Genomic DNA, 22,404 nt, shown 5'->3' with positions numbered 1-22,404 from the left:
GGGTAGAAGAGGTGGAGTGTATCATGGATGTCTCCCCGCTAGGAACAGCGTAATTCTGCAGCCTTGTGAAGGATCTGTCCTCCGCCCTCAGTCCCGCTGTCGTTATGTCTGTCACAGTCCAACACACACAATGGCCGCCAACACCACTCCTATCTCCCTTCTAATCCCCTTCCCATCCTCTATCCAACTCTTTCTTCCCCTCCTCCTCTCCTCTATCCCCTCCTCCCTCCCATCCTCCTGCTTCCTCCCTCTCCTCCTTCCCTGCTCCTCCCCTCCATCCTCTCCTCCGTCCCTCCTCCTTCCTGCCATAATCGACCCATGAGACCTGTTTCTGACGTCTTCATCTTCCCTCACCCATATGCTGGGCTGATATACTGCACCTCTACACAGGGCTGCATCTATCAACTACCATGAGCTAAATACCACTGTATTTATCTAATTGTGTCTACCTCTGTGTACTTCCTCATAAACACAATTCTGTAGCTGTCCAATGTATTTACTTAATTGTTATTTTTATTTGCCATCAACTGCGTCCCGAAGTGACACAGCTCCCATGTCAGGTAACTGATTCGGGGTTTTATCTTCATACAGAGGTGATGTCACTACTGTAAGTTGCCCATTTTATGCACATTGTTGCATGCAAGGTTGATTTTTATACAGTCATTCATGTCCTATGAGTTTAAGGAAATGTGCTGGATCGTTCCACAAACTCGGTGCCTTTTGAGAAGTGTAACTTGGTTAAAAACAACAACATTTGATTTCACCTTATTTTAACATTGTCAAAATGAGAACATGTTCAACTTAATAAAAAACAAGTTTTCCCATCTCAAGAGGGATGAAATAAAAGAATGACTACTAGTAAGTGCCTATTAGGTGCCAAATAAAGTAACAGGGTTCACGATTTTTTCTTAAATCAGCAATAAATCCCCTTGTGACAGGGGGAATGGAAGTTTGTTGTGAGGAGCAGGGAGTGGCAATGAAATGCAAACTGTCTATCTATGGGTAACACGGCTGACATGTAGTTTTCCACCACAAAACACCAGAAAATGACCAAAAAGAGTAGAACCTGCTCACCTGCCTCTATGATTTGACTTTTAGATGTTCAATGTCTCTTTTGAAAACAATATCTAAAACCGGAATAGTTTCACCATTTTAAAACGAGAGATCAGTTCACGTAACAGGGTTGACCCTAAAATGAGGGACAGACGTAAATGAATCACTAATCACATTAAATAAATAATCTTCTTCAGAAATGACTGTCAAGGCAAAGAAATACAGTGCATTCAGAAAGTATTCAGACCACTTGACTTTTTTCACATTTTGTTACATTACAGCCTTATTCTAAAATGGATTTAAAACAAATCCCCCTCATCAATCTACACACAATACCCCATAATGACAAAATAAGTATTCAGACCCTTTACTCAGTACTTTGTTGAAGCACCTTGAATCCTCTTGGGTATTTTATTTATTATTTTTTAACCTTTATTTAACTAGGCAAGTCAGTTAAGAACAAATTCTTATTTTCAATGACACCTAGGAACAGTGGGTTAACTGCCTTGTTCAGGGGCAGAACGACAGATTTTGACCTTGTCAGCTCGGGGAGTTGATCTTGCAACCTTTCGGTTAGTAGTCCAACACTCGGTTAGTAGTCCAACGCTCTCTCATTCTTCTCTGCAGATTCTCTCAATCTCTGTCAGGTTGGATGGGGAGCATTGCTGCACAGCATTATTCAGGTCTCCCCAGAGATGTTTGATCGGGTCTGGACTATGCCTTGGCCACTAATGGATATTCAGAGACTTGTCCCGAAGCCACTCCTGCGTTGTCTTGGCTGTGTGCTTAGGGTTGTTGTTCTGTTGGAAGGTGAACCTTCGACCCCAGTTTGAGGTCCCGAGCGCTCTGGAGCAGGTTTTCATCAAGGATCTCTGTACTTTGCTCCGTTCATCATTTCCTTGATCCTGACTAGCCTCCCAGACTCTCCAGCTGAAAATCATCCCAACAGCATGATGCTGCCACCACCATGCTTCATTGTAGGGATGGTGCCAGGTTTCCTCCAGATGTGATGGTTGGCATTCAGGCCAAAGAGTTCAATCTTGGTTTCATCAAACCTGAGAATCTTGTTTGTCATGGTCCTTTAGGTGCCTTTTGACAAACTCCAAGTGGGGTGTCATGTGCCTTTTCCTGAGGAGTGGCTTCCGTCTGGCCACTCTACCATAAAGGCCTGATTGGTGGAGTGCTGCAGAGATGGTTGTCCTTCTGGAAGGTTCTCCCATCTCCAAAGAGAAACTCTGGAGCTCTGTCAGAGTGACTATCGGCTTCTTGGCCACCTCCCTGACCAAGGCCCTTCTCCCCCGATTGCTCAGTTTGGCCAGGCGGCCAGCTCTAGGAAGCGTTTTGGTGGTTCCAAACTTATATCTTTTAATAATGATGGAGGCCGCTGTGTTCTTGGGGACCTTCAATGTTGTTGTGGTACCCTTTCCCAGATCTGTGCCTCGACACAATCCTGTCTCAGAGACCTCATGGCTTGGTTTTTGCTCTGACATGCACTGTCAACTATGGGACCTTATATAGACAGGTGTGTGCCTTTCCAAATCATGTCCAATCAATTGAATTTACCACAGGTGGACTAAAATCAAGTTGTAGAAACGTCTCAAGGATGATCAATGGAAACCAGATGCACCTGAGCTCAATTTCAAGTATCATAGCAAAGAGTCTGAATACTTAAGTAAATTAGGTATTTCAGTTTTTTTTTACACATTTGCAAAAATAAAAATAAAACTGTTTTGCTTTGCCATTATGGGGTATTGTGTGTAGATTGATGAGGAAAATGTTCTATTTAGTCAGTTTTAGAATAAGGCTGTAACGTAACAAAATGTGGAAAACGTCAAGCGATCTGAATGCTTTACGAATGAACTGTAACTAAGGCTTTACAATGATCGTGAAAATTGGAGAAATTTTGAGATTAAGTGAGTTAAAATCTTCCAACAAATGACGAAGAGACATGTCAAAATAAAAATACATACAATTAAATAAGATTTATTGAATTCTACATAATTTAATATAACCAGCTTTTAAAATGTAATATTGGTGCACAATGTCTACTTAAAATACTGTATCAAAGATACGCAAAAAGCACTCTTTCCGTGGAATGACCCTGCTCTGTATAAATAGACTCAGATAGAGAGAGAGAAAAAGGACAGCATAGAGAGAGAGAGAGAGAAGGAAGATGATGCCGAAGATAACACAGAGACAAGGACTAGGAAGGGGAAACAGTGGAGGTATAAATAGAAAAACAAAAAGGACAGCGATGTACTGACAAGGACATAGAGATAAAGTGGCAAAGGGACGAACGCATACAAGCGCTTATCAGAGTCCAAACGTGTAAGCGTCCTTTCTAGAATATTGGACCGTTGGTTTTCATACTAGCAACCACTGGTTTTCATACTAGCAACCACTGGTTTTCATACTAGCAACCACTGGTTTTCATACTAGCAATTTCTCCAACTGTCACCACATTCAAATGAGTAAAGGACATATACACTGAGCCGCGTTGGTTGGGAATTTGGGGGAGGTGTGCGGTTGGGCTGTGCTTCTCCCGTGGACGGTGGTCTCAGAGCTGCATAGCTATGTCACAATGGGACGCTGGACTATCCTGTCTCTCAGCATCTGTGGACTCTGAATTACGGTTATGAAACACTGGTAAAGAGGGAGACATGGTATTTGCAAAGACAGACAAAGAGTGTGAGGGTCAATAGAGAAATAGAAAGGGCGAGGACAAGAGAAATGGACGGTGAGGGTTGAGTAGCTTTACTGTGTGTGTGTCTGTGTATTTGACAGGGTATGATATGATTCATCTTTGAAGACCAGACTGAAAGTCCTCAATCTACACAGGGTGTGACAGACTGGTAATATATCATAGATGTGCATCAATATAAATATGCGTAATACCAGTTACTAATATTACATCTTATTGACATGCTTTATGCATGCTTCTACAATCTCCATTTCACTTCAGAACCGTTCTATCACTCAGCTGAATTAAGTCCTCGGCATATTTTACCCACCTATGTGCTGTTCTCACTCCACAAATGCTCCTAGACAGAGAGAGAGAGAGAGACAGAAAGAGAGAGAGAGGGAAAGAGGGAGAGAAAGAGACAGAGAGAGCCAGAGAGAGAAAGAGAGAGAGAGAAAGGCCAAGATAGGGACAGAGAGAGAACTGAAAGAGGCGGAGAGAGAAAAGCCAAGAGAGGACAGACAGAGGAGGGGGAGAACGATGGAGAGAGGGAGGGAGCAAAAGCAGGGGAGAGTATTTCCAGATGAAACGTATGGGCAGAATCACAGTTGCTCAGGCAGCAGCCAATAGCTCAGAGTGATGTGTACATTAGCATATGAATCATTAGCATGGGACCAGGAGCCGGCGACAAGCAGGCACACGCACAGCTCTAGGCACAAAGCCATGTTTACATAACCTAATGGAGAATTCTGTTCATGTTCACCATCATGGCCACACAACATCTCCCCATACCATTCCCCTTGCACACTACCAAGAGTCCACACACAAAGTTATGGAATCAGAAGGAAACTCCAGAAAATAGAACACAACCAGATAGCACTGCAACTTTTATCCAATGAGTTTTTTATGGCAGAAAATAGTAATTTGGAGTTGTGCCGTCCAGCATAGAAACTAAAGTTGGCAAGAGACTGAAAATGTATTTTATGTTTTATTTACAGGCAGCAAATAGCTCATTAGTAATCGTAGCTAATTACCTAGGTGTGCAACTATACCATTTTAGTGGTACGGGGTATGGAGAGGGGCACGGACACAGCCTGGATTGTAGTGACTGTAGTGACACCTCTTGCACTGAGATGTAGTGCCTTAGATCGCTGCCCATCTCGGGAGCCCGAAATATGAACTCAAAAGTGTGATTTTGCCATTGACTAACTGCTAGATACAAAATGCAATGTGCTCATGTTCTATCCTCAGTGCCTGCCTTTTAGTGTCCTGGAATGTGTGTATTACTGTTTTGCTTATGTTAATGTAGTGAATGTAGCCTACAGTTTATGCACACATATTTGTTGCCATACACTGAGACCAGATGTACGGGTGGGGAAGGTGAGAGAATGAAAGAATGAGAGGAGGGGAAATCATTCTTTACTTAATAGAATATGATATACTCAATGATATAGAATATGATATACTCAATGATATAGAATGGTGAAAGTCTCTGATTAAATCCTATCTTTTCATTCTAAATGTCTGATCCATGAACAATCTTTCTGCTTTCCTCTAATAGCCAAAAGGCGGGAACAGGCAGCCAATATCTAATTATTAATCGCAGCTAATTACCTGGGTGTCCAACTGTACCATTTTAATGGCATGGGGTACGGAGAGGGGCACGGACACAGTGCATTGTCATGGAGAGAGAGAGAGAGAGATATGGAGAGCAAAAGATGGAGAGAATAGATTAAAACTTTTATAGCGCTTTTCATTACAGACAGAACCTCAAAGCATGTCTTTGCATGTCTCGGTCTCTCACATGTCTCGGTCTCTCACAGTCTTCCTCTTGTGCAATATGTAACACCTACAGCCTAACGTCTCTCTCTCTCACTATCCTACAGTTCTATTATGAGGATGTGGGGCATGTCTGTGCAAATGTGTGTGTATACAGTTCTGGGGTTCAACCCTACCAGGCAGCTAACCCTACCAGGCAGCTAACCTTACCAGGCAGCTAACCCTACCAGGCAGCTAACCTTACCAGGTAGCTAACCTTACCAGATAGCTAACCTTACCAGGCAGCTAGCCTTACCGGGCAGCTAACCTTACCGGGCAGCTAACCTTACCAGGCAGAGAAACCTTACCAGGCAGCTAACCTTACCAGGCAGCTAACCCTACCAGGCAGCTAACCCTACCAGGCAGCTAACCTTACCGGGCAGCTAACCTTACCGGGTAGCTAACCTTACCGGGCAGCTAGCCTTACCGGGCAGCTAACCTTACCGGGCAGCTAACCTTACCAGGCAGAGAAACCTTACCAGGCAGAGAAACCTTACCAGGCAGCTAACCTTACCAGGCACCTAACCTTACCAGGCAGCTAACCTTACCAGGCGCTAACCTTACCAGGCAGCTAACCTTACCAGGCAGCTAACCTTACCAGGCAGCTAACCTTACCAGGCAGCTAACCTTACCAGGCAGCTAACCTTACCAGGCAGCAACTCAGGATAAATCCCTACTAGTTCTGGGGAATATTGTGGGTCAATGACCTGAACATGTGTGTAATGACCTCTCAGACAGGTCATATTGCCGATGATAGCTGACCAAGCTAGTCGAATTAAAGTCATGGAAGAGTGGATGGAAGCCTGCTGTACTGTGTTGTTCTGGGAAGGCCAGTGTGTCCTAAAACCAAATAATAGGATATAATGTTATAGGTAAATGTTAGTGGTCCACTCACCAGTTTGCGTTGACACCAGGTGCAGACTCCACACAGAGCTACTAGCCACACGGAACAAACTGTCAGCCCCAGAGATACTAGGAACACACTGATGGATAGAGACCCTGCAGAGAGACAGAGGGGGGAGAGGGGATGGAGAGGGGGGGAGGGGAGAGAAAGAGGAGAGAGAGGGGGAGAGATCAAGAGAGAGATCGGGAGAGGAAGAGAGAGAGAGAGAGAGAGAGAGAGAGAGAGAGATTAGGAAGAGCAATAGAGGTTACTGTTAAAATGCATGCCAATCATGAGAGGGTAGGGAGAAGGAGACAAAGGGCAAGACCGAGAGAAAATGTTGTTGAAAGAATATCTCTACATATCCCTTTGGCAATATGTTGGTAAAATCTAATAAACAAATACAGGAAAAATACACAAATGAGGCAGATCATGATGGGAGGAGAGGAAAGTGTGGGAGGAGAGGGAAGTGTGAGCCTGTAATGAGCTTATTTAATATGCTCTCTCCCACTCCATCATCACAAACCTGCAGACAGAGCAATATATCAAGAGAAAAAGGGAAAGAGACAGGAAGAGAGGGCAAGTGTACCGGCATAGCATATCATGTCTACTTTCCCCATCTGTGTCAGTATCCACAGCTGGTGAATGAATACAGAGTCGGTGAAACAAAGGAAAAGAAAAACAATGGTCATTAAGAGGGTTCCATTACAAGTCTTGTAATCTGCAGCTTCCTTCCTCTTTGGTGTCTCATTGTACATGATCAGTACTGCAGCTCTTCCTCCTGCCTTTTGTTCATCTTTCAAGAAGTCAAGACCAAGCTTGACAGATAAAAGCTCTTTCACTCACACATTTCTGATAAAAATAACTACATCACTGCCTCTTGAATGCTATTCATCTAGCCCACCTCCTCTGCCAAGACAATTCAAAAGGCAAAGATGTGTTGGCAAACAACATTGTGCATAAACAATGGACTTCAATTCCACCTCATCCTCCCATTCTTTCTGTTACATTCTCCCCTCTGCCTACACAATTCCTCGATTTCACATCCCTTCCTCTCTCCATCTCTCTCCATTCCTCTCTCCATCTCTCTCCATCCCTCGCTCCATTCCTCTCTCCATCTCTCTCTCCATCCCTCCCTATGAAACTCCAGGTCTTGTAAGTTGTTCATGGCAGAGAACAGAAGGAGTAGCTTGGTAAAAACATCCACATATCACTCTTCCCTCACACTTTCTTTCATTTCCTGTCATCCTTCCTCTATTTCCACATGAGGCCTCCTACCTTTCTCCATTCTTTCTTGCTCTCCTTTTGCTCAGTATGTTGTTCAATGTATTTTCCTACTATCTATTGTGAGAAAAATAATACAGTGAGTAGCCTTTGTAGAACACATCCATCAAAGGAAGCAATCAGTTGACATTATGTTTTCAACAGAACCTGAGCAATGACAATGATACTGTAACTATCCATTACTGGTCATCTCACTCAGAAAGCAATTCAACATGTCATAATGCTGCTGATAAGTGGCCATAATGGCAGGTGTTTCATGGAGGTCTTTCATCTTTTCAGTATTTTTTTAAAGGGATGAAATGGATGACCCTGAGGCCTACCATATACAGTATGTTGCTGTAATGTTCAAAAAAAGAAAGTAGAAAGGCATTTTTAATTGAAGAGTATTTTTTTAAAATTTTCTTACCTTCGTCATAGCTGTGGATTAGACTACAGTGTATACGTTTCAGTGAAAAACAGTTCCTAGCCTATTTAGTCCACTTTTAAGCTACATAATGGCTGAAGGTCATTGTTTGGTTTAAAGTAGGCTAACTTATGAAGGAAGACCAATGTTGCCAGTTGGTGTGACTGAATAAACAAACAATCTATTAGCACCGAACAGCCAATGGAGGTTAAAAAAACAGCAGAGATTCAGCCCACTGGACAGCGACAGAATCGGAATTCACCCGAATAGTGTGGACAGCGACAGAATCGGAATTCACCCGAATAGTGTGGACAGCGACAGAATCGGAATTCACCCGGGCATTGTGGAATTCACCTGGGCACCGTTTTTCACAGTTGTAGCGGAGCCACCAGCCCCCATTATGACCATCCCTGAAGCTAAATGGAGAATAGCCTATAGGCTTAGACCAGGAAGAAATAACACACTAACATGATTTAACAGTAAATAGTTAATGACCTGGCCTGGCACAGGGGAGCTGTGAAGTACAGCATACATAATAACCAGGAGGAGAAATAAGCCGAGGTAGCTAGCTTCCTGACTGTAAGGTTGCTACACAGCGCAATTACTACAGTGGGCTGGCCCACCCTAATATTGAAACTCATCTTGATCTCCCAGAGGCACATCCATTAGATGCTTCTGATAGGGCAGAGAATTGCATCCTGGTCATTAGCTCGGTGAGTTCCTGTAATGATTAAACAGCAGCTTTAATATGTCTACCAGCCCAGCCATGCTGCGGTAAAAGAACCTGGGATAGAGATAGATGGATACAGCTGGGCTGCATGGAGCTGAGGCAACAGGGTGGAAAATAGCAACGAGCCTAACAGAAGGTGGTGGTAGTGTAAACAAGGGGTTGAATCAGACTGCTGTATTACAGCTGTGGTGTGTATGGTTGTTGGGCAGGGATGGGTGCGGCAGGTAGGGATGTTTTCAAGAGGACTGGGACAGCTCCCCTAATATTTGTATGGTCCAAATTGTTTACATGGAGACTATGAATCAATAAAGACTAATGAGTTCTGCCCCAGTAAGGTGATTTATTACAGAGAACAACACAATGACAGCTCTGGCAAAAACAATATGGTCACACGGATGGCCCTTCTCACTGACTCTCTCCCCAGGAGTGGCCCCATGCAGCGCTGTGCTGGGTGTCACACAGAGAGCCTCCTGTGGCTAATTCCAGCGCCAGACATTCACAGCACATGCAAGCACGCACATGCAAGCACGCACACGCACACGCAGCACACACACACAGCACACACACAGCACAAGCTCTTATTGTCTCATGTCATCACTGCCCTCTTGAAAGTTCATTTTTATTGCACACATACTGGATGAGCTTTGGCGTTTCCATAAAACTACAAACTACAAAACGACAAAAAATAAAGCGAGTGTTCCTCTCGGTTGTGATATTTCTCTCTCATCTTCCCACTCTGAGCCCCTGTCGGTGCACCACTATTTTCCCTCATCAAGTAATTACATGATTTTCTACTGACATGACTAAAACTACTCATCAGAAAGAATAGCCTCCATAACAATCCCTCCCACTCTCTCTGGGTTTTAACCCCCTATTAACCCCCACATGCAGCCATCCTCTCCAATGGTCTACTAGTATCTAAGGATTGTACGGATAGATAAAAAGATGACCAAATTACACTGCAATTCACGTCTGTTTTGTGACGGGTAGTGTACCAAATGCATGCATATTCAAATTGTCATTAAGCAATGAATAAGACTCAAATAATCGCTGAGGAATACTGAGAGCACTGTTAGACCGTCTACACACTGATTTTTCTCTGCACTGCTCAAAACTATTGTTTTCCTCAGTCAGACTGCCAACAGATCCAGATTACCAGTATTATGAATACAGGGAATGTCTCATACTGTCAAACAAACATTCAGTAAATACTGCCAGTGGCTCAAGCTCATCAATCAAAACACAAGCAAAATGGCCAACCAGTCAATAACAGTCTCTACCTGAAAGTCCCAGGTATACCTGCATCTACACCTGGCTACTCTCATCCTTCTCACTCTGAACTAAAGGTTGCTGCTGTCCGTCTTCCCCAGGCACCTCTCTCTCCACCTCGCCAGACAGATGAAGAGGATCCATCATAATGTGGTCACTGACCCACTTCTAAAACACACACACATAACGGCATCATCATTTCATCAGCATAATCACTAAGTCATCTGCTGTAACTACGAGTGATGGGGGGGAAATCGATCCAGTTACATATGGCAATATTATTTTTGGACAATGTCATATCGATATAAAGTTACATTTTTGGGGGTAGTGTTAGCTAGTGCTAGTCAGCTGTACCGGTGCAAAAACACTGGCATTTTTAATCTTATAGTTGGTTCTCCATCTTTGTTTTAAACAGTGAGCCAACATTTTTTCAGCTCTTTTATTTCCCTGACTGATCAAAAGCAACACTTATTTTCTCCTGCTCTCTCTTGCCTCTCTGCAGCAGACATATAGTGAGCAATATGTTTGGAACATCAAATAGCAATAAAATCACAGTATCGAATAGCAATAAATACATTGTATACTGTAGAATCGTGAGAATCGCAGTACATAGTAACATGTATTTTATCCTGCATGTCAATTGTGAGAGCATCGATTGGAGGGATAAAATTCATATTTACAAATGACTCAGTATGATTCACTAGATGACCTGTTTCAGTGCACCGCGGAGAGGACCCAGAGTTATTTATAGCTGCTTTAAGTGAGATTCCTGTGCGCTGTCAGAAGAGCCCCCTCCCTTCTTCCCTCTCTACCTCCCTCCTGTCTTCCCTCTCTCTCTCTCCTCTCCTTCACCTGCTGTGCTAATCTACTTGTGTTCTGCTCACTCAGCCCCTGGTGTTTGTGCCCAAGCTGACACAGAATCAGGGCTATTAGTCACAGGGGACCAGCAGAGGAGCATGTCTGTCTGGCCCAGGGGGCGGGGGATCGGGGAAGGCAGAGCAGAGTGGAGCCTCACCTGGGGAGCGGAACCCTTGACCCTGCCACCCGCCACTAGGACCAGCCATCAGCGGAGAAAAAAAGAGCTGACACCTTGGCTGTTCACGTTATATAGGACCAGCACCTGAGATCCATTCCTGTAACAGTATATTGCCACTAGATCTCATGTTAGATGGGTTACAGGGTGAGCCAGCATCACTGGAACTATTCTGCTTTCTACACAGTCACCCTACGCCAATGCGTTCATCTATTTACTCAGTAGCCCCCGAGCAGGTGAAAAACGATCCCTCAACGAGGCAACATTGCCTATCATCCGGAGCCCTGGCAGTCCCCAAAAAAAACTCTTAAACCTAATTTATTTGATTGGCAGGTGTGTTTATCCGGCCAAAACTTCCAAGCAGTTCACAGGCAGGACCCATCAAAGGCCATTTCTCATAGCCATGCCTTCACTGAGGAGGATCCAAAGGTTTGTTTTGAGCGACAAGGCCATCTATGAGTGTGTGCAGTTGAGTCATCATAACTCAGGGACAGAGGTGAAGAGACTGCAGGTGAGAGAGGGGGAGTGGAGGTCAGAGAAGCCAAGGTAAGAGACCAAGGGATTCTGAGAGGAGAGGAGGAGAGAAGGAGCAGCTGCATTAAAACATGAGCTTTCTGTAGGGTTACAGGTGTCACGGGTCAACTGAGGGAGAGGAGTGGAAGGTCAAAGACAAGAAAGGATCATGAGTGTTGAATTGCTTTAAAGAGCGACTGCCTCTAAAAAGCAACTTCTTGTTTTAAAAACAGCCTACATGGCATCGATATGAGTCAGAAAGATGTATTAGTATTAGATGTATGTACTAGTGTCAAAATGTACTACAAAGTGTCAATAGGATACATCTGGTCATAAAGTCAGTCTTGTCCAAAACTGAGATTTGTGAGATGATAGGAAAAAATGGTATGTTACAGAAAGAAGAGTACTGTAACAGTTTTCCTTCGGTTGGGTTTATTTCAATCCTGTCCACATACCCACAGCTGGCAGCACCAAGTAATCATCAATTTGGAGCACAGTGACCGAATCGTAATGACCATGGTCAATTTTGTTTGACATTTGATATCCCTATGAGGCTAGTTAGGGACCATCAGTCAATCACACAATTTACATGGGGCAATATTTTAAAATGTCAATAGCTCCAAATGTCAATAGACTTAAAAACCTCAAACCAACTATAAATTGTGGAAATTCATGTACAAATATTGAAAGCATTTAATGAGACAACTAAAAGATGTGCAACATGAAAAATTGGGTAATTCATTGACGGTCCCTAACTATCCCCAAAGATAGCAACGTTGGTTTGACATTGGTTACTTCAAGATACAAAACCTGGTTAGAGTGTTAAGTTATCTAGAAGGGTAAATGACTAACTGTTTTGACAGAAATAATGTGCAAACGCTTGCCATGTGCGAACACACAAGAGACACCCACATTAAACCACCCCTCCACCCCAACACAACTCTCGTTTGGCTTCAGTCATGGCCACTGCATTTCTTAATGACCAAGCCAAAAAACAATGCTAAATCAGGAAGAAAGAAAATAACACCTAAGTAAGGAGGAAGAAAATATTTAGGGGTGGTGAGGAGAGAAAGAGAGAGAGAGGGGTAGAGGTTGGGTTGAGAAGGGGGAGAGGGGACGATGAAAGAAATGGAGTGTTTTCAGCCCAGTTGGCAGTTCGCCTGCAGCGCTTATACATTCTGAATGTAAAGTTGAGTTTCCCCCCAAATAAAACAAAAACATTTCTTAAAGTCCACTGCTAAAGATCTCAGAGGTGCTGCTGTCTAAAGTGCAGGTAGAGCCAAGGAACAGTTGGATTGCAAGTTGCGGAGGCGAAAGAAGCACACAACTGTTTAGGCGAGGTGCTGGCTAGAAGAGTAGAACACTTGAAAAATAAAAGGAAAGGCCTCACTCTAGGAGCACAGATGCAATAATTTAATAACCAATGTTTCGACAGACAAGCTGTCTTTATCAGGGTATAATGACACACGGATTGCAGGTTGCAACAAAGAGAAATTCACATAAAAATCCACACAGAACATCCACAACACCTCCAGGAGAGTATCCTACTACCAACAGAATGTACAGCTGAGTGAGCTATACAGAGCTATACTACATGACCAAAATTATATAGACACCTGCTCTTCGAACATATCATTCCTAAATCATGGGCATTAATATGGAGTAGGTCCCCCCTTTGCTGCTATAACAGCATCCACTCTTCTGGGAAGGCTTGTTGGAACATTGCTGCAGGGACTTGCTTCCAATCAGCCACAAGAGTATTACTGAAGTCAGGCACTGATGTTAGGAGATTGGGCCTGGCTTGGAGTCGGCATTCCAATTAATTCCAAAGGTGTTCGATAGGGTTGAGGTCAGGGCTCTGGGCAGGCCAGTCATGTTTATCCACACCAATCTTGACAAAACATTTCTGTATGGACCTCGCTTTGTGCACGGAGACATTGTCATGCTGAAACAGAAAAGGGCCTTCCCCAAACTGTTGCCACAAAGTTGGAAGGACAGAATCATCTAGAATGTCAATGTATGCTGTAGCGTTAAGATTTCAATTCACAGGAACTAAGGGGCCTAGCCTGGACCATGAAAAACAGCCCCAGATCATTATTCCTCCTCCACCAAACTTTACAATTGGCACTATACATTGGGGCATGTAGCGTTCTCCTGGCATCCGCCAAACCAGATTTGTCCGTTGGACTGCCAGATGGTGAAGCGTGATTCATCACTCCAGAGAACGCATTTCCACTGCTCCAGAGTCCAATGGCGGAGAGCTTTACACCACTCCAGCCGACGCTTGACATTTCGCATGGTGATCTTACGCTTCTGTGTGGCTGCTTGGCCATGGAAACCCATTTCATGAAGCTCACGATGAACAGTTATTGTGCGGACGTTGCTTCCAGAGGCAGTTTGGAACTCAGTAGTGAGTGGTACAACCGAGGACAGATGATTTTAATGTGCTACGCGCTTCAGCACTCGGCGCTCCCATTCTGTGAGCTTGTGTGGCCTACCACTGCGTAGCTGAGCCGTTGTTGCTCCTAGAAGTTTCCACTTCACAATAACAGTACTTACAGTTGACCGAGACAGCTCTAGCATGGTAAAGATTTGACGAACTGACTTGCTGGAAAGGTGGCACCCTATGTTCCCAAGATGGCATAGCAGTTCAGACGTATTTTTGTCCTCGTCCTGACGTGTATATAAATATATAGATATATTTACAACTTTTTTTTCACATACATTTTTAATTTTCCAAAAACTCATCTTCAGAACACTCTCCTGCAATCCGCTTCACCAATTTATATTTATATAAAAAAGTATTATTTACCTCAGATCTAATCCTCCGAGAGGCTAGCCAGAAATTAGCCAGAAGCTAGCCGGGAGCTAGCCAGAAGCTGGTCCAGAAGCTACTCTGAAGCTGGTTCAGAAGCTGGTTAGCTTATTTACTGGCTAATCGTTAGTACTCAGCTAACCACGGTTTGTGGTCATCGGCTGTCCTTTGGCTCGAGAATCTATCGCCAGTTTTGTACGGCGCGGTGCAGCGCAGCACGGCTCGGAACGGAACATACCGGATTTCGGCCGCTGGCTCTGGACATCCATACCTGGATCTCACAGCTAGCTAGCTGCTATCCGTGTGACTATCGGCTTTCGTCGATTCCGGAGCTAACATCAATTGTTCCGGAGCTAGGCAGCTGAAGAGTTCCATCAATCACTCCTGGGCTGCAGTCACCTATCCGGACCCGTTTTTCTGCCTACGCGGAGCCCCAACGGGCCTTCACAGTTGGACTGCCGACGTTGTCTACCCGAGGGAATTGTCCGGCTGGCTCCTCCGGCGCTACGTTGCCTGGGCGCCCATCTGCGGCCTGCTAGCCGTTGGCTATCTTATCGGCTGCTATCTGAATAGACAATCGGACAATTTTTATTTTATTTTTATTTATTTATTTATTTTTCTTCTTGGGCCTCTATAACTATATCTATTGTTTTTATTTTTGTTGTTGTTGTGTGATTTGGATTAATCCCCTCTACCACACGGAAACCCACTAATCTACTGACGGAACGCAAGAGTTGGCTAATAACAGACCTCCATTCTATGCTAGCTTGCTCCTATGCTAGCTTGCTACCGATTTAGCTGTCTAAATCGCCGGGACCCCCAACCAACCTCTCCACTCACTGGACCCTTTTGATCACTCGACTGAGCATGCCTCTCCTTAATGTCAATATGCCTTGTCCATTGCTGTTCTGGTTAGTGTTTATTGGCTTATTTCACTGTAGAGCCTCTAGTTCTGCTCATTATACCTTATCCAACCTATTAGTTCCACCACCCACACATGCAATGACATCTCCTGGTTTCAATGATGTTTCTAGAGACAATATCTCTCTCTTCATCACTCAATACCTAGGTTTACCTCCACTGTATTCACATCCTACCTTACCTTTGTCTGTACATTATACCTTGATGCTATTTTATCACCCCCAGAAACCTCCTTTTACTCTCTGTTCCAGACGTTCTAAACGACCGATTCTTATTGCTTTTAGCCGCACTACTTCTCTGATAGAGTTCAGTGTGTCAAATAGGAGGGTCTGCTGTCCGGACCTCTGGCAGTCTCTATGGGGGTGCCACAGGGTTCAATTCTTGGACCGACTCTCTTCTCTGTATACATCAATGAGGTCGCTCTTGCTGCTGGTGAGTCTCTGATCCACCTCTACGCAGACGACACCATTCTGTATACTTCTGACCCTTCTTTGGACACTGTGTTAACAACCCTCCAGGCAAGCTTCAATGCCATACAACTCTCCTTCCGTGGCCTCCAATTGCTCTTAAATACAAGTAAAACTAAATGCATGCTCTTCAACCGATCGCTACCTGTACCTACCCGCCTGTCCAACATTACTACTCTGGACGGCTCTGACTTAGAATACGTGGACAACTACAAATACTTAGGTGTCTGGTTAGACTGTAAACTCTCCTTCCAGACCCATATCAAACATCTCCAATCCAAAGTTAAATCTAGAATTGGCTTCCTATTTCGCAACAAAGCAACCTTCACTCATGCTGCCAAACTTACCCTTGTAAAACTGACCATCCTACCAATCCTCGACTTTGGCGATGTCATTTACAAAATAGCCTCCAATACCCTACTCAACAAATTGGATGCAGTCTATCACAGTGCAATCCGTTTTGTCACCAAAGCCCCATATACTACCCACCATTGCGACCTGTACGCTCTCGTTGGCTGGCCCTCGCTTCATACTCGTCGCCAAACCCACTGGCTCCATGTCATCTACAAGACTCTGCCAGGTAAAGTCCCCCCTTATCTCAGCTCGCTGGTCACCATTGCATCTCCCACCTGTAGCACACGCTCCAGCAGGTATATCTCTCTAGTCACCCCCAAAACCAATTCTTTCTTTGGCCGCCTCTCCTTCCAGTTCTCTGCTGCCAATGACTGGAACGAACTACAAAAATCTCTGAAACTGGAAACACTTATCTCCCTCACTAGCTTTAAGCACCAACTGTCAGAGCAGCTCACAGATTACTGCACCTGTACATAGCCCACCTATAATTTAGCCCAAACAACTACCTCTTTCCCTACTGTATTTTATTTATTTATTTATTTTGCTCCTTTGCACCCCATTATTTTTATTTCTACTTTGCACATTCTCCCATTGCAAATCTACCATTCCAGTGTTTTACTTGCTATATTGTATTTACTTTGCCACCATGGCCTTTTTGCCTTTACCTCCCTTATCTCACCTCATTTGCTCACATCGTATATAGACTTGTTTATACTGTATTATTGACTGTATGTTTGTTTTACTCCATGTGTAACTCTGTGTCGTTGTATGTGTCAAACTGCTTTGCTTTATCTTGGCCAGGTCGCAATTGTAAATGAGAACTTGTTCTCAACTTGCCTACCTGGTTAAATAAAGGTGAAATAAAAAGTTTTTTTTTTAAATGACGTTGCCACGCTGAAAGTCACTGAGCTCTTCAGTAAGGCCATTCTATTGCCAAAGATTGTCTATGGAGATTGCATGGCTGTGTGCTAAATTTTATACACCTGTCGGCAACAGGTGTGGCTGAAATAGCCAAATCCACTGATTTGAAGGGTTGTCCACATACAGTATATATACAAAAGTATCTTCAACACATAAATTCACTTAGATCTCGCTTACTATATCTACACAATCAGTAACCATCATGGTAACCGTGGTCCCCTTACAGTCAATGCCAAAAGAAACCAAAAAAATATTATTTCAATGTTCTGCATGTGACACCATTACTGCGATATTACCATCCTCCCATCAGCTCTTCCCTTCCCTTTCCTTCTCCTGTCTAATGTAGCTGCTGTCTCTCTCTCTAACACAGATGGGGCGAGTAGGGATGGTGAAGCGGAGTTGGAGAGGGAGATAGGGATAAACATGAATCCCTTAACGCTTAATAAACTACTGACAATCCTGTTTACACCAGAACAGAACACAGACCTACACATACACATACCCATTACATGACACATACATGCTCTGTGCATCCCAACTTCCCCCAGACCCATTATGGAGGAGCATGCTCACACATACATTATGCACACCCTCTGAACCACATCACATAATTTCCCAATCAGCAGGGCTTGATTGGTCCAGGGTGTGAGGGGAAAGGAGAGGAGATGAGAGCATAGGGAGAAGAGAGGAGATGATTGGAGACGAGAGAGGGATTATGGGAATAGAGTCCTGCTACTGCTCAATAGGAGGGTCCCCAGAGGGGGCAGAGGTGTCTGGGTGCATTAGGCAGGACTCTGTGACAGGGCTATGCGAAGGGTGCCAGCCAGTCTCATGGTGAATCAGTCACACTCGCGCACACAGATCACGTAATCCGTGCACCTGATGTGAGTGAACACATCTTCTACTACAGGGTTTGAGTCTTTCCAGCACCGCAGCACTGTTCAACTATACATAGACATGGGACTCATTTTCTCTTGCAATGACTGTTACAGAGAAACACACACGTGTGTTTTATTTTTCGTCTGATTTCGTTTAGTTTTTCCCCACATTCCGTTTTCTCTGTTTTATTTTTCCAGGTTTCCGCTTTCCCCATTTTTTTCAGGTTTTTGAACTCAAAATCACACTTTTTTAATAGAAAAACAACTCAATTGGATGTTCTAAGTCAACAACAACAGTGTTTAAACTACAACAGGAGACCACCTTAGAGTCTGGGAAATTTCTGGGGACATTTAGATTTTGGGGTGTAGTTACCATTTAATTCCAGTGCACACCTAGGAATTTTGTAGCACACGTGATGGTAGAGTTTGCTAAACAAATACCCACTGGATTGATGCAAATAATCATTATATCATTCTGCCAGGTAAGCATAGGCTACTTTGTAGTTAACATTTAAATGAGAAGGTTTTTGGGAAAGATTTTCCATCTACCAGAAGAATTTTCATTAGCATCATCACTAACGGCGACACAAAGTGGTAGCTGCATGCACCATACATACACAGACAGGGGGAATTCTCGTTGCCTCTTCAGAAGGTGGCAGGAAATACAAATCACTGATACATTCTGTTAATGTCTCATGATAAACAAGCATTTACAAGCATCTCGCTACACTCGCAATAACATCTTCTAACCATGTATATGTGACCAATAACATTGGATTTGATTTCAACTTGAGCTAATTAATTAATTTCCAATACATTTATTTGATTCCCTACTAAGTTCAATCATTTTTTAAATATTGTTGGATTCTGTGATTCTGTCCGTGTTCTCCGCATAGTAGATTTTATAGGGCCCTACACACGTATCTCTCTCTGTTTTTCAGTCCCTCAGCCAGACACACACAGACACCCTGGCCTTTGGAGCCATGTGGAAAAGCCAGTCTTTTGTGGTCAGATGCAAACACCTGGGTCTGATAACCTCAGTGCAAAGATAATTAGCCAGTGGCGGTGCCTCCGTCTGGCTCCATCACTTTAAGGTCCCTGTGTGGAGTGCTTTATGACTTCATTACTGGCAGTTAGACCCGAGAACAGTGTTAACCCTGCCCCACAACACTGTGATGGACTGGAGTGCTGAGTGCTTTTGACAGGGGAGTCCATTACACATAACCCCAAATGGACACACCTCCTCTGGCCCCTGCTTTTGCGTCCGCAGCATGTCTGGCAGTTGGGCTGGGGGCCTGTATGTGGAGCGATATGTCACTCGCGCTCTCTTTGACTCTCTCTCTCTCTGTTTTCAGGAGTCTGTCTATTTAGGTGTCTGCTGTCGGGTGTCTGCTGTCGGGTGTCTGCTCGATGTCTGTCCTTTCACATCCGGTCAGTTCGTCTGTCTGGTCGACTATCTCTCCACACATCTGTCTGCCTGCCCATCTCATAACCCTTCTGCCAACATCTTGCATATCCATCTCTCTTCCTCTTATCAGCATGGCAATAGGTTCGTCTCTGTGTCTCTGTGGAAAGAGACAGATGTGAACAAGGGAGATGGAGGGGAGAGAAGAAGGGGGCGAACCGAGACAGAGATAGAAATGCGGAAAGAGAGAACAGAAACAGCCTGGGGATCATCAGATCATCACGTGTCTGTGTGGCAGAGGGAGAGAGAGAGTTGTGTCACAGACAGGGAATGGATGCCATACTGAACAAGCGTTACCACCCATTAACATGCACTAGCACTTTTAAAGAGTATTTTATTAGAGGCAACATTTCTGGAATGAGTTCGGCCTCCCAAGGTCATGTACAGAAACAGTGAGGGGGAGAGATGTGAACCTTTTGGAATAGTTATTCTCAAAAAGTGATCATTTGAAACGGCGCTCAATTTGGCGAGTTGAAAGACCATTTTTTTCGGGGTCTTCTTCTGTCTTAATCAAACCAATGTTTTTGCATATTTTCAGCGTGGAACCTGTGTAGCCTAGGCTAGCTAATTCTAAATGGCACTAGCAGTTCGCAAAGTAGCCTAAGCGGAAAATAGACAGGATGCAATTATTCCAAAACTGCAGCTCATTGTTGTAAAACATATTTTTCCTACTTCAATCAACCAGTCCATTTTGAATTTGTGATAAAACTGTCATAATTTGGCATGGAATGTAGCTTGTGTATCCCGTCAGATAGATCCATTTTTACAGGCATTATTTCTGTAGCCTTAACAGGACCTTGTGTTCACAACTGCGCACTCAGCCCCCATGTGTGGAGGGAGCGGTCAGAACTAACTCAGCCCCCATGTGTGGAGGGAGCGGTCAGAACTAACTCAGCCCCCATGTGTGGAGGGAGCGGTCAGAACTAACTCAGCCCCCGTGTGTGGAGGGAGCGGTCAGAACTAACTCAGCCCCCGTGTGGAGGGAGCGGTCAGAACTAACTCAGCCCCCATGTGTGGAGGGAGCGGTTAGAACTAACTCAGCCCCCGTGTGTGGAGGGAGCGGTCAGAACTAACTCAGCCCCCATGTGTGGAGGGAGCGGTCAGAACTAACTCAGACCCCGTGTGTGGAGGGAGCGGTCAGAACTAACTCAGCCCCCGTGTGTGGAGGGAGCGGTCAGAACTAACTCAGCCCCCGTGTGTGGAGGGAGCGGTCAGAACTAACTCAGCCCACGTGTGTGGAGGGAGCGGTCAGAACTAACTCAGCCCCCGTGTGTGGAGGGAGCGGTCAGAACTAACTCAGCCCCCGTGTGGGGAGGGAGCGGTCAGAACTAACTCAGCCCGTGTGGGGAGGGAGCGGTCAGAACTAACTCAGCCCCCGTGTGTGGAGGGAGCGGTCAGAACTAACTCAGCCCCCGTGTGTGGAGGGAGCGGTCAGAACTAACTCAGCCCCCGTGTGTGGAGGGAGCGGTCAGAACTAACTCAGCCCCCGTGTGTGGAGGGAGCGGTCAGAACTAACTCAGCCTCCGTGTGTGGAGGGAGCGGTCAGAACTAACTCAGCCCACGTGTGTGGGGAGGGAGCGGTCAGAACTAACTCAGCCCCCGTGTGTGGAGGGAGCGGTCAGAACTAACTCAGCCCCCGTGTGTGGAGGGAGCGGTCAGAACTAACTCAGCCCACGTGTGTGGAGGGAGCGGTCAGAACTAACTCAGCCCCCGTGTGTGGAGGGAGCGGTCAGAACTAACTCAGCCCCCGTGTGGGGAGGGAGCGGTCAGAACTAACTCAGCCCGTGTGGGGAGGGAGCGGTCAGAACTAACTCAGCCCCCGTGTGTGGAGGGAGCGGTCAGAACTAACTCAGCCCCCGTGTGGGGAGGGAGCGGTCAGAACTAACTCAGCCCGTGTGGGGAGGGAGCGGTCAGAACTAACTCAGCTCCCGTGTGTGGAGGGAGGGGTCAGAACTAACTCAGCCCCCGTGTGTGGAGGGAGCGGTCAGAACTAACTCAGCCCCCGTGTGGGGAGGGAGCAGTCAGAACTAACTCAGCCCCCATGTGGGGAGGGAGCGGTCAGAACTAACTCAGCCCACGTGTGTGGAGGGAGCGGTCAGAACTAACTCAGCCCCCGTGTGTGGAGGGAGCGGTCAGAACTAACTCAGCCCCCGTGTGTGGAGGGAGCGGTCAGAACTAACTCAGCCCCCGTGTGTGGAGGGAGCGGTCAGAACTAACTCAGCCCCCGTGTGTGGAGGGAGCGGTCAGAACTAACTCAGCCCCCGTGTGTGGAGGGAGCGGTCAGAACTAACTCAGCCCACGTGTGTGGAGGGAGCGGTCAGAACTAACTCAGCCCCCGTGTGTGGAGGGAGCGGTCAGAACTAACTCAGCCCCCGTGTGGGGAGGGAGCGGTCAGAACTAACTCAGCCCACATGTGTGGAGGGAGCGGTCAGAACTAACTCAGCCCCCGTGTGGGGAGGGAGCGGTCAGAACTAACTCAGCCCCTGTGTGGGGAGGGAGCAGTCAGAACTAACTCAGCCCCCGTGTGGGGAGGGAGCGGTCAGAACTAACTCAGCCCACGTGTGGGGAGGGAGCAGACAGAACTAACTCAGCCCCTGTGTGTGGAGGGAGCGGACAGAACTAACTCAGCCCCCGTGTGTGGAGGGAGCGGTCAGAACTAACTCAGCCCACGTGTGTGGAGGGAGCGGTCAGAACTAACTCAGCCCCCATGTGTGGAGGGAGCGGTCAGAACTAACTCAGCCCACGTGTGTGGAGGGAGCGGTCAGAACTAACTCAGCCCACGTGTGTGGAGGGAGCGGACAGAACTAACTCAGCCCCCGTGTGTGGAGGGAGCGGTCAGAACTAACTCAGCCCCCCTGTGTGGAGGGAGCGGTCAGAACTAACTCAGCCCACGTGTGTGGAGGGAGCGGTCAGAACT

General features: G+C 45.6%; 1 protein-coding gene across 5 annotated transcripts in view; it reads right to left on the bottom strand.

Moving 5' to 3' along the window:
• The window catches only part of LOC110526531 (synaptotagmin-7), a 107,565-nt gene that overhangs the window by 47,384 nt on the left and 37,777 nt on the right, over positions 1 to 22,404 (bottom strand). For all 5 annotated transcript variants that reach the window (XR_005052236.1, XR_005052235.1, XR_005052237.1 and 2 more), the window contains exon 2: positions 6,447 to 6,550. Coding sequence is in view for 2 of the 5 variants with exons in the window: in XM_036980918.1 (XP_036836813.1) it covers positions 6,447 to 6,550 (104 nt within the window). In the remaining 3 variants the exon portion in view is untranslated. The remainder of the gene's footprint in view (positions 1 to 6,446; positions 6,551 to 22,404) is intronic.

This window comes from Oncorhynchus mykiss, chromosome 6 (genome assembly GCF_013265735.2).
Source record: "Oncorhynchus mykiss isolate Arlee chromosome 6, USDA_OmykA_1.1, whole genome shotgun sequence".
Classification (NCBI taxonomy): Eukaryota; Metazoa; Chordata; class Actinopteri; order Salmoniformes; family Salmonidae; genus Oncorhynchus; species Oncorhynchus mykiss.
Note: the sequence above shows the minus strand (reverse complement) of the source record. Positions and strands in the feature narration are given on the sequence as shown.